The 18,366-nt window shown below is 38.5% G+C and overlaps 1 protein-coding gene across 1 annotated transcript in view; it reads left to right on the forward strand.

Moving 5' to 3' along the window:
- LOC126452593 (GATOR complex protein Iml1) overlaps positions 1 to 18,366 on the forward strand; it is a 572,541-nt gene that overhangs the window by 452,451 nt on the left and 101,724 nt on the right. Inside the window, exons 38-52 of the mRNA XM_050091115.1 lie at positions 25 to 144; positions 247 to 559; positions 642 to 963; positions 1,032 to 1,103; positions 2,271 to 2,325; positions 3,387 to 3,510; positions 3,663 to 3,730; positions 3,869 to 3,873; positions 4,166 to 4,259; positions 4,491 to 4,663; positions 6,425 to 6,461; positions 6,660 to 6,695; positions 7,320 to 7,493; positions 10,874 to 10,963; positions 11,088 to 11,248. Coding sequence (XP_049947072.1) covers positions 25 to 144; positions 247 to 559; positions 642 to 963; positions 1,032 to 1,103; positions 2,271 to 2,325; positions 3,387 to 3,510; positions 3,663 to 3,730; positions 3,869 to 3,873; positions 4,166 to 4,259; positions 4,491 to 4,663; positions 6,425 to 6,461; positions 6,660 to 6,695; positions 7,320 to 7,493; positions 10,874 to 10,963; positions 11,088 to 11,248 — 1,844 coding nt within the window. The remainder of the gene's footprint in view (positions 1 to 24; positions 145 to 246; positions 560 to 641; positions 964 to 1,031; positions 1,104 to 2,270; positions 2,326 to 3,386; positions 3,511 to 3,662; positions 3,731 to 3,868; positions 3,874 to 4,165; positions 4,260 to 4,490; positions 4,664 to 6,424; positions 6,462 to 6,659; positions 6,696 to 7,319; positions 7,494 to 10,873; positions 10,964 to 11,087; positions 11,249 to 18,366) is intronic.

The following is an 18,366-nucleotide window of genomic DNA, read 5'->3' on the forward strand; positions in this document are numbered from 1 at the left end:
TTTTGCATTTGCAATGGTATCCAGCACCTAACTATTGCCATGTTCCACCAGGTGTCCAACTTGGAGGTGGTGTGTTTCGTACTTATGTCCATATGCGCATCATCCCAGGACAGTGCATTGTTGAGTTTTCTGGCTGTGTACTGGGTGCTGTTGTTCAACGGGTGTAGCCCAGTGGAACATTTAGAGAGATGCCAGCTGTTGGGTCCTTTTGATTTGTTGCACCCCGATTCGCCTACCCCATTCCAGTCCTGCCCGCCACGTTTTCCTCTCAAGCCTCCCATTTTGGTGCAGTCTTTTGGCCAGCAGCAGGGTTGGCTGTCGGTTGTTATGGTGGACCACAAAGGTCTTGGCAGTTGTTTGTGGTGGATGTCAGTCAGATGAGGCTGATCCATCATTCCAGTCAGTTGCAGCCATATCCGGTTGGACCTTCAGTGCCACAATCTCCAAGCCAGCTGGGCAATAGGGTCGTTCACAATGTTATTCTGGTAGGAGGCTTCCAATGGTGGCAGCATACCCACCACTGCTGCCATTACTGTCCTACCTTTGACCACATGACAGGGTGATAGTGGGGCTAGCTCCTGCGCTTACTGCTGCTGATCCCATGGAATTTGAACTGGTTCCCTCTTTTCCCTGCTCTACAGTTGCAGAGTCCTTCCTCCACCCAAGTCTGTGGATCAACCGCTACCCCCGCCTCCACGACCTTCTGCTGCTTCGGCAGAGCAAAGTGTGTTGGTGTTTTCTCTTAAAGTGTTCAGTCTGTATAAACTGAGTCGCATGTCGTGTCTTGTTCCATTATCTGGGGTTCAGCTTCCTTGTATGGATACTAATCATCACACAGGCAGCAAAAGTAGCAATGTGATCAAAAATTCATGTCCTATTGCAAAGCTTATATTTGTTTGTAATAGTAGAGGTCTTTTTTCTGTTAACACTGCTGCTTCCATTTCAGTGGAACAGATTTTCAAGGTGAACAGATAATTTGTACAATAGTTTATAAATAAATAATGTTTGTAATTTTGTTTATAATTTACAAGAATTCTCAATTTCCTATTTTGTGTATGGGAATTTTTAGACTAACTGTGCGTCAGAATGCAGAACTTTGTATTGTTAGCAACAAATACCATGAAGGAGTGAATATAGTTGGGGTGAATGTAGGAATTCCAAAATCTTCAAAAGGATTTCTGCAAGATTTTCAGATATCTTTGTTGAAGAGTAACCTTAGTGTTAATTTTTTCTGAATAAATGGTTTATTTACTTTAACTGCATTTGCCCAGAAGATAACAAACTTAGAAATCATGCAGAATAAGCCAGAACCTCAGCCTTCAAATCAGAATAATGCCTTACACTTAAGTTCAAAGTAGAAAGAATTGAGAAAGTTAATACATGTGTTTCTTTCTTTACTTTATTGTTTCTACTGTCCACCTGGGTTCAAAGAAATGTTACACATAGCATAACATTTAGTGTATTTATTTTCATTCAGTTTCATTATTTAATTCATCAGGTTCTGTGGGACAGTGGGGCCAATTCTGTTTGATCAAGAAACAAGTCACTACATAATGCACAGAAAGCTAATAAGAAAATGTAAAAACCGAAAAAAAGATTATAAAAATTAAATAGTAATTTCTCTAATGTTTCACTTTATGCAAAAGTTTAGCATGGTCCATGTAACCAAATGCTTTTATTAAATAATATGCCTTCTGCACTCAATGTTTCATTTAAACCTGCAAGTGCTGCATACACACGAAAGAATAAATTATGTTAGGCACTGATATTGCTTTCTTAAATACAAACTGCAAGTCTGACAATAAATCAGATGTACCGAGATGTACAACTACTCTATTATTCATTAGTTTCTAAAAATCGCCAGTAACAATGATACCAAGGATATTGGTCCATGATTGTGGACATTATCTGTCTCTTCCTTTTCATAAATTGATTGGGAAGGAAGCGTCAAAAGTTTAGCCGTCTTAACTTTTACAGTTTTATACATGTATAAAGCAATAATGTGGTCACGAAAGTAAGTTGAGAGTGGATAACAAATGCATAAAACCATACCCACAGCAAGTGGAAGGAGAATAGTTTAAGAAGTGTGTCTCATTGGCACTTCCTGAAAAAGGGTCTCGGCTCTCAGGATCCAATTGATAAAAAGTCTGCTCAATAGCCTACAGAACAATGTGCATGATGGTACCTCTTGAAGTATCTAGTGGAAAATTAATATTACAGTGTTGAAGATTTTTCTAACAAAATAAATCTGTAAATGATGTTCTATGCAGTCATCAGAAAGTCTAATCAGAAATGTTACTCTTGTACACTGTGGAGACTGGGACCGTAAATGAATTTTGGGCCTAGGAAACTAGCCATTTCTGCTGTTATTCAATTGTGTTACTGGCACATATGTAATGGATGTATCTTCAAGAGTGATACATAGTAAAAAAGGGCCAAGCTTCAAGATTTATGTTTAATCTTCAGTTCTTGTGGGTGTGGAACATGTCAGGAAGTATAACATAAAAACATAAAACATTTGAATATAATACTTACTATCCTGGTCATTTGTCTAGAGGTCTCAAAATATTTTGCTCACTCAATATACAAGACATATTTCTAGCAGAATTGCAGCAGACTGTGAAACCTAAAGAGTAAATGCATCAAATTACGTCTGTGCGATCATATTGGGTCTGCCAATCATAACAGCTGCTGTTATGTTCACTAATGCTTCTTGACATGAGAAGGCAGCACGAATCAAGATCCAGGTCCTGAGACATTTATACACTGTTGTCATGTGAAATGAATGCAGTTTTCGAGGTGTAGATGGGCTCCACTTTGAGGAAACCGGTGCCTGCCCTATATTCGAGCTTGGTCTTTTTAACACAGAGTTGTGGCCCAAGCTGTGCTCAGGCTTGATCTCCAGAGTGTTAAGTAATTTGTAATATTGATGGTCCTATATTCTTGGCAAGGCCCATATTACATGACAACTTGCAATACACAATATGATCCTCCAGGATCAAATAAAATCGGTCACTCAATCAAACAGATTCTGTAGGTTTAATTTTGTTTTGAGAGGTCCACCACATTGTCTTGTTGTAATGGCATACTTTGGTACTTCGCAGTATTATCTGTGGTGAAATTCTTTAATCTGTCTAGGAGTGTCCGTCTTATGACACAGCTCCTGTTTCCTCATAATGACATTCTAATGCCATCTGTCTGTAGATTTTATTGTCTTAATCTACAACAGCAGGTTACGCATAAGAATCTGAACAAGTCGATATATAAGTATACAGGTGGAAGTGATTTCTATGCATGCTTATTTAGTATTACAATAATGAACTTCATACATAAAGTATTTATATAGTACTCTTCATAAATTTACATATTTTTTAATTGAGTAAAAGCAGTGGACAGACAAAACTTCATAATAGCAGGACTCCAAGATATGATAAATACAACAGAAGATCCATTTGAATCTCAGGGTTATAAAATTTACAATGGAAAACCAGGACAAAGATTTATGAAACAGTGCCCACAATAGGGAACAGGGTTTATAATAAATTTGAAAATGATAGATTTAGTAATTGATTTTAAACTATTTCTCCACAAATCACAACTTTAACTCTGAAAACCACACACAAGATCTATACTACTATTATAAACACCCATGCCCCTAACAGTGACAAAAATTTTCGAACAAGAACTGCGATAGAAGTTGAAAAAATTCTGGGATCTTTTGGATCAGACAGTAAATCAAGTCGATGAAAACAATGTAAAAATCTTAATAGGGGATTTTAATGCCAAAGTGGGAAAGAAAAAGAAGTACGGAGATATAATTTGAAAATGGGCCCCACATAAAGGGACAAAGAGTGTGTGAAATTTGCAGAACACGTGAGCTCATCTCTAAATTTACATATTTTAAAAGAAAACCAAACAAACTTATGAAACAGAAACATCCTGATTGAACAAGAGGAGACTGGCAGCTAGGCCATATCTCCAAGGACAAATACTTTCATAAAGAAATTTGAAATGTTAAAGTACTGAGAGGAGCAGACACAGGTTCAGATCATTATTTAGTCAAAATCAAAATCAGATTCACCCCATTAAGGAAAAAAAGTCATAGAGCAATTGGATATAAAAGAAAGTATGACCCACATAAATTAATAAAAATTATAAATACTAGGAAAAAACACAAAATACAATAGTAATGGATAATCTTGAGGGATTAATACCAATTTTAAAACAACATGCTGAAGAATTGGCCCCAGTAAATCAATGTAAAAAACATGCATGGTGGATTATGGAATGTGATGACATTCATGATGAAGAACATCAAGCTTAGACAAAATTTCAAACTCACAAAATTGAAAAAAACTGCAACTAACCTAAAAAATGTCAGAAAAAAGTCTCTCAAATCATCAGAAAAACAAAGCAGCAATATTAAATGGATCTACCGAATTCCGTTGAAGAAAACTACTACAAAATCAATTTCAGAGATTATTTTAAAGCCTTTGATAAACAATTATCTAATTACAATGCTCCCACACTACTACTTAGAAATAAAGATGGAAGAATAGCCTGTAATAACAAGGAAAATACAGAAATCATAGCAGAAGCATTCTACAAGTACTTGAATTGCAATGAACCTGAAAAGCTTTTAACAGTAGACACAAGCATTCTTGTAAAAACCAAACCAGAAAATATAAACCTACCTACATAACAAGAAATAGAAATTGCACTTAAAGAAATGAGAAACTATAAAGCATGTGGTGAAAATCAAGCATTTGTGGAAATGTGGAAGTATGCTGGTAAAATAACTCAAACATCTTTACATATTATTTTACAAAAGATTTGGGCAACAGAAAAATTCTCAGAAGAAAGGACCACAGCTGTAATTAGCCCACTCCGCAAGAAAGGAGACAAAAGAGATCCATAGAGGAATCTCACTCTTGGACTGTACCTACACAATTTTTTCAAAGGTTTTACTCTACAGGATCAAAGAACAACTGGAGAAGGAAGTGGGGGATTACCAAGGAGGCTTCAGACCTTGGAGAAGCCTTGCCAAACCAATAATTACTCTGAAATTAATCATGGCTTATTACCACAAACAAGACAAGCCTTTCTCAAATACATTTATAGGTTTTAAGAAAGCATACGCTTCTATCCATAGACCCTCACTGTTGAAAATTTTGACACATTTTGAACTCCACCTAAAATTAATTAAACTGATAGCACTTACCTTAACAAATACAAATTTGAAAATTAAGTTCAATGGGGAACATTAGTAACAACTGGTTTAAGGCAGGGAGACAGCCTGTCACCAATCCTTTTTAATGGTGCCCTTGAATATACAATGAGGGAATGGTACAAGGACAATCCAAAGAACATCAAGGTTGGAATACAAAAAGTTGACATAATGTTAAACTGTTAGGATATGCTGATGACCTCGCTCTTCTTGCCAACAACACTCAAGAAACAAAACAACAAACTAATTCATTACAGGAAATAGCCCAGAGTATTGGCCTTAAAATATTTTTTTGGAAAAACAGAAATAATGCCAAGGGAACAGCTGCTGGCAAACAAAATTAGAATTCGAGAACATGACATAAAAGTTGTTGAAAAATGTAAATACTTGAGAGACATAATTACAAATGACCTGAATGAGAAACCATCATGGCAGAGTAGAATAAACAAATTGATTGAAACACGTCATAAAAAAAAATGCATCTCAATAGCCATAAAACTGAGACACTACAAAACAGTCGCACAGCCACAAATAACATATGCTAGCAAAACTATATTTAAAACAACCAATACTATAGCAATAGACAGATTACTTAAAACAGTTAGGATAGCCAGAACATGTATAAATAAAAAATACAAAAAAGATGGAGTTTCGAAAATAGCTTCAAATGAAGCAGTTTATAAAGAACTAGAAACAGTGACAAGTACAATAAAAAAGAAACAGGTCTGTCTGCTTGGACATTTGATGAGGAGAACAGAAAATAAAATTAGCAGGAGAATAATTGAGAAGTTATGGAATAGTAAGAGCGGCATTAGATGGATAACAGAGATCAAGGAGGACATGATGAAATCACAGATTTGAAGGGCAAGACAGATGGGCTCAAGATACTTCAGGACAAACGTAACACACCACCAGTAAAAATTAACAATCTAAGAATGGGAAAGGTGATTTCAGATGAGGGGAGAAGTGCACAATCTGAAAGAAAGTAAAAGTACTGTGCATACAAAAAACAGAAGAACCTAATGCATAATATTGGCTAAAGTGGACCAGTCAGTTGTTGTGGGCAGTGATGCTGTAGGGGGCATATGTAAGGTTTTTTTGTCTGGTAAAGTGATGATGAATATCACAGTGGTTTTTTCCCCACCAGACCTTAATTATGACATTAGTTTAAAGAATATGAGTGATTACATAATGTAGATATATGGTGGAGGAATATCAGAAATTGTAAACAGAGGTGCCCTTGAGTCTCTTGAGTTGCATCCAAACATGATTGCAGTGGCCAGTTTTTGTAGTTTGAAAGTGTTGATAGCTGGGAATTTCCTCAGAAAGTGACTCCATATTTAAGGTGAAGATGAAAGTAGACATGATATGCTTTTTATTGAAAATGATTGCTTACTAGTATTGAGTTTGTGACTGTGAGTTTTTAATGCAGAAGTTCTATCAGGGAAAACAATGAAGATTTCTAAAAGTATGTTTATGTGCCACTCAAATTCTTTGCACTGTAGATGTCTTGTGAAGTGTGCCCTACAAAATTGGCTTTATATGTAATGCATTTTCTAGTACCAAAAGGTCATTAACATTTGTTTGCTTTGTACTAGCTGCAGACCTGTTGAGTTATCATCTTAGATGTGTCAGTGTATGGAGTTAGCTTCCATCATCTGACATATGGCAGTATATTTGAGTTAGCTTCCTTAATATTGACACTTTTCTAATTGTCAAATGTTACAGTTTTAGTTGTACATTGTTGCAATGCAGGACATTGTTAGCACTCATATAGATGAATGTAGAATACTGTAGACTACAGTCATTTAATTGAATGTATATAAGTGACAGTACATGAGTCATAAGTTGTTGTATCTCTTTGCTGTGTTTCAGAGCGTAGCAGTTTCCATTATATTGCTAATAGACACAGAGGCTGAAGGGAAGGCATTGTACATAAACATTGTTTCACTGAAGCATTTATAATTTAATAATGTGCTGCATTTCCATTCCACTTCGACTACACAGTTGGACAACAGACCCAGAGTATTATTGCAATTTCCTTGGTTGTGGATGTAGATATTAGTAAGCTGGTAATTGTGGCATTGAACAGATTACACTTCATCCGAATCGTGGAAACATATTGTCCAGCTCACCATTCAAAATGCTCTAAAATTTCCACAACAGTGGACAAACTGGAGAGGTGAACTTGGACCAGAAGCAACTCATCATAGATACTGCATAACTTTTTTGAGGTTTCTGTCACCACCTAGCAGGGCAGTCACAAGTGTGTATCCTGTGTACTGTCATCAGAAGATAAATGCAGGAGTTCTCAAGCTGAACAGCACTGTATCTCATCTGGCCAGTTTACATATTTCTGGCCCTGTTTGTTCCTATAATTTTTACGCAAGCCTGCAAGAAATACTGGTTCCTAAACTCTGCCCATTATAGGGTTATCTGTTGAGTTTTTCAAAGTGAATGATTCACATTCCAGTTGCATATTTGTAATGTAACTCTGGTGTGTAAGGTTTGATGCCATATTAGCCATCAATTTTTCTATCATTTCAAATTGAGTGGAATTGTGGTTAACCATTTCACTGCATTCAGTAGACAGTGAACCAGTCAATCTGACTGTTGTATTATACACAAGATTCTACAACTAGGGATTGTTGAGTATCTACACTATTTCCAGTGTGGATACTGTTGTTCACATAGCACCAAATATTGTGTGCGTGCAATTCCCTTTACACACTTTGAGGACAAATTCCTTTCATTAAAAAATGGGGGGGGAGGGGGGGGGGGGGGGTAATAAATGTGGGCTCTAAAATGTATACCTTAAAAGCTATGAGCATTTGTTCATCTTTGATACTGTGGAACCCATCTGTTCCACTGAAAGCTCTTTGCTTTCCATATTTGGGGAAGGGGACCAAAACAAGAAAAAAGGTCCTGTAAACATGGACTCTAAATCTCATGCCTTAAGAGAGATGAACTCTCTTCCAATAGTAGAGGTGTGTTTCACAGTAGCGAAGATGAACAAGTACTCATAGCTCTTAAGGTAAGATTTTCGAGTGCATGTTTACTAGACATTTTTTTTCTTTTTTTGGTCCATACTATCTCCTCCAAAAATATGGAAATCAAAGAGCTTGCAGTAGATTAAAAAAATCACACATCTCTTTCCTCCTCTCTGTGTTCACCTCTTCCTCCCTCAGTCTCTCTTTCCACTTCAGTTCCCCGGCTCCTCCCCCCTTCTCTGGTCATCTCTTCTTCCTTCCCCTCTCTGTCTGTCTAGCCCTCCTCCCCCTCTTTATGCCCATATATTGCTCCTCCTCTTTGCGTCCATCTTCTCCTCGCCCTCCTCTCTTCCCATCTCCTTCTCCCCCTCCTCTCTTCCCATCTCCTTCTCCCCCTCTCTCCCCATCTCCATCTCTCCCTCTCTCTGTATATCTTCTCCTCCCCTCTTTATATCCATATCCTCCAACATTTCTCAGCCGATCTCCCACATCCCTGTACCTATCTATCTCCTCCTGCCCCACTCTCCCTAACCACCTCCTCCTCTTCATCTCTTGCTGGCCCCTTCTCCCTATCCATATCCTCCTTTCCTCTCCCCCCTATCCATCTCATCCTTCCCTCCTCCCCCTATCCACCTCATCCTCCCCAGTTTTTCTATTCCTCCCTCCTTTCCCCTCTCTCTGTCACTCCCCTCCTTCCTCCCTCTCCCTGTCCCTCCCCTCCTTCCTCCCTCTCCCTGTCCCTCCCCTTCTCCCTCCTCTCTTCCTGTCCCTCCCCTTCTCCTTCATCTCCTCCTGTCCCTTCCTTCCTTAAACCATATGTTTCTCCCCTCCTTATTCTCTATGCCCTCCCCTCCTTTCCCCTATCTGCGAGTCCCCTGCTCCCCCCTCTCTATCCAACACATCCTTCCCCCCTCTGTCCATCACATCCTCCCCCTCTCTGTCTCCCTACCTCATCCTTTCCCTTTCTCTGTCCACCTCATCCTCCTCCCTCTCTCACTATCCATATCTTCCCCCACTCAATCTCTGCTGACTCATGCCCATCCCTACATATAGCTCCTACAAGGTACGCCAATACCACCTGCACTACACAACTCCTGACCCTCTCTCTGTTCATCTCCACATCCCCCCTCTCTGTCCATCTCCACCTCCCTCCTCTCTGTCCATCTCCACCTCCCTCCTCTCTGTCCATCTCCACTTCCCCTCCCCCTCTCTGTCCATCACCCCCTCCCCCTCTCTGTCCATCTCCACCTCCCCCCCCTCTGTACATCTCCACCTCCCCCCCTCTCTGTCCATCTCCACCTCCCCCCTCTCTCTCTGTCCATCTCCACCTCCCCCCTCTCTCTCTGTCCACCTCCACATCCCCCCTCTCTCTCTGTCCACCTCCACATCCCCCCTCTCTCTCTGTCCACCTCCACATCCCCCCTCTCTCTCTGTCCATCTCATCATCCACTCTCTCTTCCCACCTCTTCTTTCCCCCATTTTTCTGTTCATTCACTGTTCTTTCCCCCATTTTTCTGTTCATTCACTGTTCTTTCCCCCTTTTTGCTATACATCCACTGTTCGTTCCCCCTTTTTGCTGTACATCCACTGTTCTTTCCCCCTTTTTGCTATACATCCACTGTTCGTTCCCCCTTTTTGCTGTACATCCACTGTTCTTTTCCCCCTTTTTGCTGTACATCCACTGTTCTTTCCCCCTTTTTGCTGTACATCCACTGTTCTTTCCCCCTTTTTGCTGTTCATCCACTGTTCTTTCCCCATTTTTGCTGTTCATCCACTGTTCTTCCCCCTTTTTGCTGTTCATCCAATCCTCTTCCCCCCCCCCCTCCTGTCCATATCCCCCCCCCGTCTCTCTCTCAATCTATCTCCTTTTGCCCACCCTCTCTCTCTCTGCCCATATCCTGATATCCATCTCTCCCTGTCTCCTCCCATCCCCTCATACTATCTATCTCCTCCTGCCCCCACTCTAGGTCAACCCCTCCCCCTGTTCCCCTCACTCCCTATCCATTCCCTCTTGCTCCCCCTCTCCCCATCCATTCCCTCTTGCTCCCCCTCTCCCCATCCATTCCCTCTTGCTCCCCCTCTCCCCATCCATTCCCTCTTGCTCCCCCTCTCCCCATCCATTCCCTTCTGCCCCCTCTCTCCCTTCTGCCCCCTTTCATCCTACTCATTCCCTCCTACCCCCTCCCTTCTTACCCTACTCATTCCCTCCTGCCCCCCCCCCCCCCAATCCCTCCCTGCCCATTCCCTCATACTCCTTCCCCTATTATCTTTTACCTCCTGTGCCCCTTTCTCTGTTCATCCCCTCCTCTGTACACAACCTTCCCCCCATCTGTGCCCATCAGCATGTGGGGCTTCTGCAAAAAAACAGGCCTATCTATCATGCTGATGCTGGGCTCTCACAACACACCTGCCATTCAGGGAAGCCTACTGTCAGATGCAGAAAAATCTTTTTTTCTCATATCCTGGTTCCTGTGTGAGGTGATTCTTGTTTGGTAAGCTCTAAGTATACCAAATTCAGTTGAATTCAGTCCAGTGTTTTAGGAGGAGATGCTGGACATAACACACACACACACACACACACACACACACACACACACACACACATTCTTTTATATGTATATTTAAGAGCCATGTTTGCCCATTTGCAAACCATTAGATCCCTTAAGAGTGTTCATGTTATCATCTCAGACTTTTGTATTGTTTGTGTATATACTGAAGCAAGTAACGCTGAGTATCACCAAACTAAGTAACATAATTAAAAATATAGTTGCTTATATGAAACCAGCAGCCCATCTGTTTATTGTCAACTAAGCATACATTTTTAATGGAAACACTGAAAAATATTAATAAGTGTATGTGTCATTTTCCAGTGCCATTATACAAGCACACACACTTGGAAACAGATGTCAACAACAAGAGTGATCGCATTGAATGGGGTCATGCCCGTTATCAGTCTGTTTTCAGACCAAACAGAGCATATGAACTAGTTGTGCAATGGGTTGCTTCCTCAGGGACAATTGTAGCAGAATTGGTATGTTGAATTTTCACAATATATCTTAATAAAATATTGTATTATTTTGTGTCTGTTAGAACCCTTTGCCAATACCACGAATTTGCTTAAAGTCTTCATTTTGCTCCTGTTGTGGCATTTTTTATGCGCAAATATTAATGCTTCATTAATCCACTGATAAATTGGCTACACAGATATTTCTGCCTGGAGTTATGAACAGAACTTGCTATACTGAGTTAATGCAAAACACAGTAAGGTCAGGAAGTTCAAATATTCTGATTAAGATGTGGCTCATGGTTTCCATCCGTACTAGGAAAGTCTGCGACATTTGAATGGTGCCCTGTAACAGTGTTGTACATCACATTTTGCCCTTTTTCAGAACTGATGAAAAATGTATTCAACTGTAAAAGTGCTCATGTTTATATAAAAAATAACCAGGGTTATGAATTGTGTTATGTAGAAGAGCTTGCTTCATACATTGGCACACATTTATTCTGCTGTAAGGAAAACAGTTACTGTCCCTAGAATATAGTAGTACATCACTACAACACTATAAATTGCTATATATCATTCATTAGCATTTTTATAAATATTTTTTTAATACTATAACTTAGTAACACAGTAAAGAAATGCAGTGTGGAATAGAAGTATTTGTTTATCACAAACATCAATACTATCAGCAGTAACAAAAGTTTTCATCATACTGGCTTTAAAATGTAGTCAGTCTTAGAGACAAAGCTTGTAACACAGTATGCTAAACCAGTGACCTGTAAAATTTTCTGTACCATGGCTTTAAGAACTGCAACATTCAGATCAAATCCATATTTTTTGCCAGTGAAAGAGGAATCAACTTTTTGTGTAATGGTGAGAACTGTTGTGATATTGGAAACACATGATGCAGTTAGTGTCCTCTTCTCCTCTTGAGAAGAGTGTTATGATGCGAAGCTTATAAAACATTGTGGCTTTCTCTTATGAAAAATGCATTTGGGTCATGAGACATAAGTTTTAGACGCATGACTTTCATAATTTTTACTTAAAAATCTTGTTTGATGTCTGCCTCTCTCTGTGAAAAATCAAAAAGTATACTTGGGCCTTTTTTCTACTTTTTTCTTTCTATGAGTGTGATATCTCTGTCACAGGGCAAAAAGCTATGAACGAGATAAAAAATTTTTGCTCAGTCTGAGAAAAATACCCTGGATGTAGTAAATGCCTGTACACTGATAGCAATTTCCAGTTATTATTTGGCCAGCACAGCGGTCAGACTAAACAATAAGTTGATGTCGTTGGCCATGCTCTAATGACTTGTACATGTCTATTACATATTTAAACATGCAAGAAGCAACTTCAGCTGATCCCATTTTTCCCAGGCATTCATGCCATATGTGCATTGTTGTGTCATCAGTTTTAAGGCTGTTAATGGCCAAGTTGTAACAGGGAAGTTACCATTGGTACTAGATGTTAGATTACTTTAATGTGGGGCAAGACAAGGCCTGCTGAAGATCTTTACATAATAAAACAACAGCTTTATTTGCTGGTGATATCGTAGAATCAGTTTTCAGCTCTGCATAAGCATTGTCTGGACATGAATTAAACACCTATCTATGTCATTATCAGCCTCAGTCATTTTAATATACAGCTCATTAACATATTCACAAATGTCTGTTCCAGAAAGACCAATTTTGAAATTGTATGCTGATTTGAAAATTTCTTCTTATAAGAGTTTGCTTGCATTAACATCCAGGTATTTTTACTTCAACAGCCTATACATTATACATATGTTCAGGTCTGGGAATAGATATTTAGAGTCTGTTTGTACATGAATGTAATGACTGATTTGTTTAGGGAAATTCTGAATATGCTCTTTAACTGAAGACTCTACATTAGCTGAGATAGCATATGATCGATTGGCTTGTATGCTGCATAAATCAGTAGAGATCTGGACACCAGTTTTCATTTTATCTTGCAGTACCTGCAGCGTTTGTGGCGTCAGAGAGAAAGTATTGCAGAGTGTTTTCATCCAGATTTGTGTTTCTTTATTGTCAAGCATTATGAAATACCTGAAAGTACATTTCTATCACAATGATGTATCTGTATTGTTGCCTCGTTGTTTTGCCGGTTCATTAAAGTATATGTACTTGTAAGGTAACTGTGATTGACTCTTGTAATCAAACCCATAGAACTTGTTATAGACCATTAGCTTTTGTTTAGAGGTGAGTTTAACACAGCCCTCTTGCAAACATCCACTAGGATTACTTGCAAGATCCTGAAGTAACCACAGTTATATCCTGTAATATGTAATAAATAATATCACATAAGACTGACTGATTGGTAGTGGATATACACTCCATGCACTTCATAATAGTCTGGTTGTGAATATAACCTTTGAATCGTGTAGCATAACGTGAATTCAACTTCTTATGCATGTCGACCGAGGAAGATGTAATATGTTTACAGAAAACAATAATATGTAGAGGTTAAAGCATTGTTTTGAAAGTGAAACTACTTTGCACACCGCTTTCAGTACTGGTATAAACAAGCACTCCCATAAGTGATATGCATTGTTTTTGCACTTGCCTTGTCTTAAGGTGATTTCCCATCTATGTTATCATCTTTCACAGTTTTATATGGTTTTCCAGTGTTTTGCAGCTTCTTTCTCACATTATTTGACCATTTATCTGTGTTGATTTATTTATTTTTTCCCTTGTTTTTTGCATTTAAGGCATGAGTAGAAATACTGACGCAATTGACATTAGCTACCTTTTACAGTATACGTTATTCCAGGGACGCATATTCTCCAAACTCACGTTACAATAGCAGCAGTCAATTCCAGAGATTATGTGCAACTTTACTATGTGTATAACTCAGCTTGCCCAGAAAATGATGTACAACATGGTTCAGGGGACCATTCATTTATTGATTAGAACTAACGTAGACCCTGGGCTGTGCTACAGATCAGTGTCTCATCACATTGAAGATTTCAGAGGGGACCCAATTACACACTCTAGCCAAAAGTTTACATGTTGTATATCCTTTTCACTTCATAATCAACTGCTAAACAACATCAAAAGCTAACTCCAATATGAGATCTATGTGTAGCATATTTATTCATTCATTGACATCATTCCCCAACACTTTATCACTATAAATTGTACTAAAGAACATACTTTGGAGAGATCCTTAATGTAATGTATATTAGCTTCACTGCATACTCAATGTTTTTTATGTTTTCAGTTCTGAACTTGTTTTGGATCAACTTGATCTTTTGATACCACCTGTCAGTTTTGAGCCATGATGTGTTAGGTGACGACATTTATTAATGAGCTGAGGATCCTAATCATTCATAAATTAAACCTTATCAGTGGTTGTGCTAGTAGTGATCAAAAACAGTTATTACATTTTACATGAAATTTGAATTAGGTATAAATAAATTTTCCTTTCTGAAATAAAATATTTCCACAGGATGCTAGATGCTGTGGGAAATTGAGTCTCAAATTTTGTATTATAGGGATGTAATGTATTAATCCTTTATTTTCTTTGTTTCATTCCTTTGTTTTGTTCATTCTTGACCTTGGTATGATTCTTACAAAATGGATCCTTCATTAATATTTCAAAGTCATATACTGTAGTGGAAGATGAAAGATCAGGCATTGACTATTAACATTTTACGAAAGTTAATTGTAGTTGGAGAATATTGGAGATGTCATGTATATGGTGTTAATATGATTTGATGAAAGTTTTGTCTGAGTGCTCATCTGACTGCTAGTTGTGGAGGTGTCAGTGATAATTTGTGGCAGCCAGTAAGGTGTGGTACCTGGCTTGAGATATCAAAACTCAGTTCTCTCTCCTGTAGTGATATCGACATATTATTTTTGTTATGAATCCTTTGTAAAATATGTCATGCATGAAAGTGATGTTTTTGAATGAATAGTAATAGATTGTGTATTGGTATCATATTTTGGCATTTTGTACAGTTATCACCTTCTGGCTTTCTGTGTTGGTATCAGCATTTTATTGGTATTGGCATTTTTAGGTGAGCTAAATAGCTCAACTGATGTTTTCGATACCGCCAGTTGTTGCTTTTCATGATTTTCTCTTTGTTATTGGTATCACCTTATGGCTTATTGTAATGGTTTTGATTTTTAGCTTTTTGTATTGGTATCGGAATTTTAAGGTGAACTATGAGGGTTGTAAAGGAGTTTTGCTATTTGGGGAGCAAAATAACTGATGATGGTTGAAGTAGAGAGGATATAAAATGTAGACTGGCAATGGGAAGGAAAGCGTTTGTGAAGAAGAGAAATTTGTTAACATTGAGTGTCAGGAAGTCGTTTCTGAAAGTATTTGTATGGAGTGTAGCCATGTATGGAAGTGAAACATGGAAGATAAATAGTTTGGACAAGAAGAGAATAGAAGTTTTCGAAATGTGGTGCTACACAAGACTGCTGAAGATTAGATGGGTAGATCACATAACTAATGAGGAGGTGTTGAATAGAATTGGAGAGAAGAGAAATTTGTGGCACAACTTGACTAGAAGAAGGGATCGGTTGGTAGGGCTTATTCTGAGGCATCAAGGGATCACTAATTTAGTATTGGAGGGCAACGTGGAGGGTAAAAATCGTAGAGGGAGACCAAGAGATGAATACACTAAGCAGATTCAGAAGGATGTAGGTTGCAGTAAGTACTGGGAGATGAAGCAGCTTGCACAGGATAGGGTAGCATGGAGAGCTGCATCAAACGAGTCTCAGGACTGAAGACCACAACAACAGTTTGATAGTTGTTCCGAAAGTAAGGCCTGAATTGCTGTAGCTAATTGAATGTCATACAAACATTGAAACACCCTTGCTCAGAGACTCCTGGCATGCCTTGCCTTATCCAATGGAACATTTCTTTGTACACAGAACAAAATATCTGCTTTCCTCCATGCATTGTAGGAGCTTTATCCATCACAACAGTGTTATGGCACATTGTCTATTACTATTGTTGAATTTGCAGGAATGTTATGCAGCACGTCATGATCTTCAAAACTGGTGTTGACTACTTTTGTTGCGAATCTCGTGTTCAGACGTGCTGCACTCTTATTATTAATGAGACTCCGACACAAAACACTTGTTCACAATTACTGCAGAACATGTTAACACCAGAAAATATAACTTTACGACGAGAGCTAATGAATGTAGATGCATCTAACGCATGACACCATGTGGTACTATTCATCCATGACATGGCAAAAGGGGCAATTTGCCTTCCAAACTGCTGGCGGCATGGTCGGGAAAGCCAGATCACCATTGGTGCTACCTGGACAATGGCATCATGTCCCCTTCGGTGAGGCAAACATCAAAAGTCGCAACTAATTTAAACGTACTATAGTCAAATTTATGCAGCAAGGGGCAAAAATAAATGCATTTGCATATTGCCCTACTCTGACTAAACTCCGATATGTAATACAGAATAAGCAGTGTAACCTTATGACATCTCGAGTTTCCTTTTTGCATGAAAGTGTCAGACCCATTTCTGCCATTCACACCCAAAATCTGATCAGATCTTTTGGATGGAAACAGATTGTCCACCCACTGTACAGTCCAGATTTGGCACCAAAAGATGGCAAGGGCTTCACAACAGATGACAAGGTGAAAGAAGCAATTAAAAACTGGTTTCTGCACAGATGCCAGATGTCTATGACTTACAGATACATAAGCTTGTAAATTATTATGACAAATGTTCAAACAAATGTGAAAATGATGTGGAAAAGTAGAGAATCATGCAAAGAATAAAATAGAAACAGTTTTTTGAAAAAATCAGCGATGGTTTATATTTTCTAATAAGTTTGTACTAACTTTCTGAACAACACTTGTAGATAGCCCAACAGATGTTTTCTATAAGTTTTGTGATATTTTCCCTCTTGAAAATAATGTTGTATCTTGTTTCTTTGGATGTTTCATTTGTTGTTGTGATTTTGCGGAGCGTCGTCGTCTCCCCCCTTCCCTGTCCCCAACCCAACCACAGATTCTCATTTTCCAATTGGTGATATCAAACAGTTGAACAGTCTGATTTACCCAGTGTTTTGTGTGTGTTCAGTCTACAGTATTTATGATTTTATGGGATGAAGCAGTGATGTTCCCAGGATGTCATGGGTCATTGCTGTGATTGGCTGATGACACAAGCAAACTAAGCAACAGCCATGTTGATTTAAGTGTTACCAATGTTTGTGTGTGTTGGTTTTAGTATTTATACTTTTGTACTGTTAAAATGTGTAGTTTAAGTAGTACGACATATTAAAGATCTCTCCAAAATGTATCATTTTTAGTAAAATTTGTTATTGTAAAGTATTAGAAAATGAGACTTTCATGGAAACCAGCCATTTTTAAACACTTCGTTTAGCAGGCTAAAGAGGTTGTTATAACAAATAAATTGTTTATCACCTATTAATGTATCCTTTGCTTGCCTTAATTCATTTTTTTACTGATGAAGTCAGTTTTTCTCCCCATTTGCACTGCAAAATAGTCTGGATCCATTTCACTAAAAGTCGAACAGTTCAGTAGTTCTTTCTCAGGAAGTTCATTGCAGCTGTATGAAGTCTATCCTCATTCATCATATTTTGCATGAATGTTTTCAATGTTTTTAGTGTACAGGAACAGTGTTCTGCCTCTGTGGTTGTCATTGGAAAGATCCATATTGGCTGCACTTGTTAGGCACTTTGAGGAAAAGCTTTTGCCAAACTGTTTTCATAAAGGTAGGGAAATAAAGTCAAAGCACCTAATGCTTTTACAGATACCTTTTGGCCTACAAAGTCTGAAGATTGTAATTTAAAGAAATTATCAGCTGCTTTCAGTTCTTTTTATGGGAAAAATTTGATGATCCAAAAACAATGGCTCTAATAGTTGTGCCTCTGATAAATCATTATTAAAACTTAATTGATCATTGATCTTAGTCATGACACAGTCTCAGATGTCTTGTTCACACACCTTTCTTGATTCTATGAAACATCTGTGTTTTCCAGTTGGTTCTTCCATCTGATGCTGCAAAACGAGATACGTATTCAGTAGATGCCACTGCATCAGTATTGCTTTGTTGTAGCTCACTGAACAGAATTTCGCAATGAGGCATGACTTTACTGAAAGATGTAACCAGGAGAGGAAGTCTCC

The sequence above is a fragment of the Schistocerca serialis genome, chromosome 1, assembly GCF_023864345.2.
Source record: "Schistocerca serialis cubense isolate TAMUIC-IGC-003099 chromosome 1, iqSchSeri2.2, whole genome shotgun sequence".
Lineage (NCBI taxonomy): Eukaryota > Metazoa > Arthropoda > Insecta > Orthoptera > Acrididae > Schistocerca > Schistocerca serialis.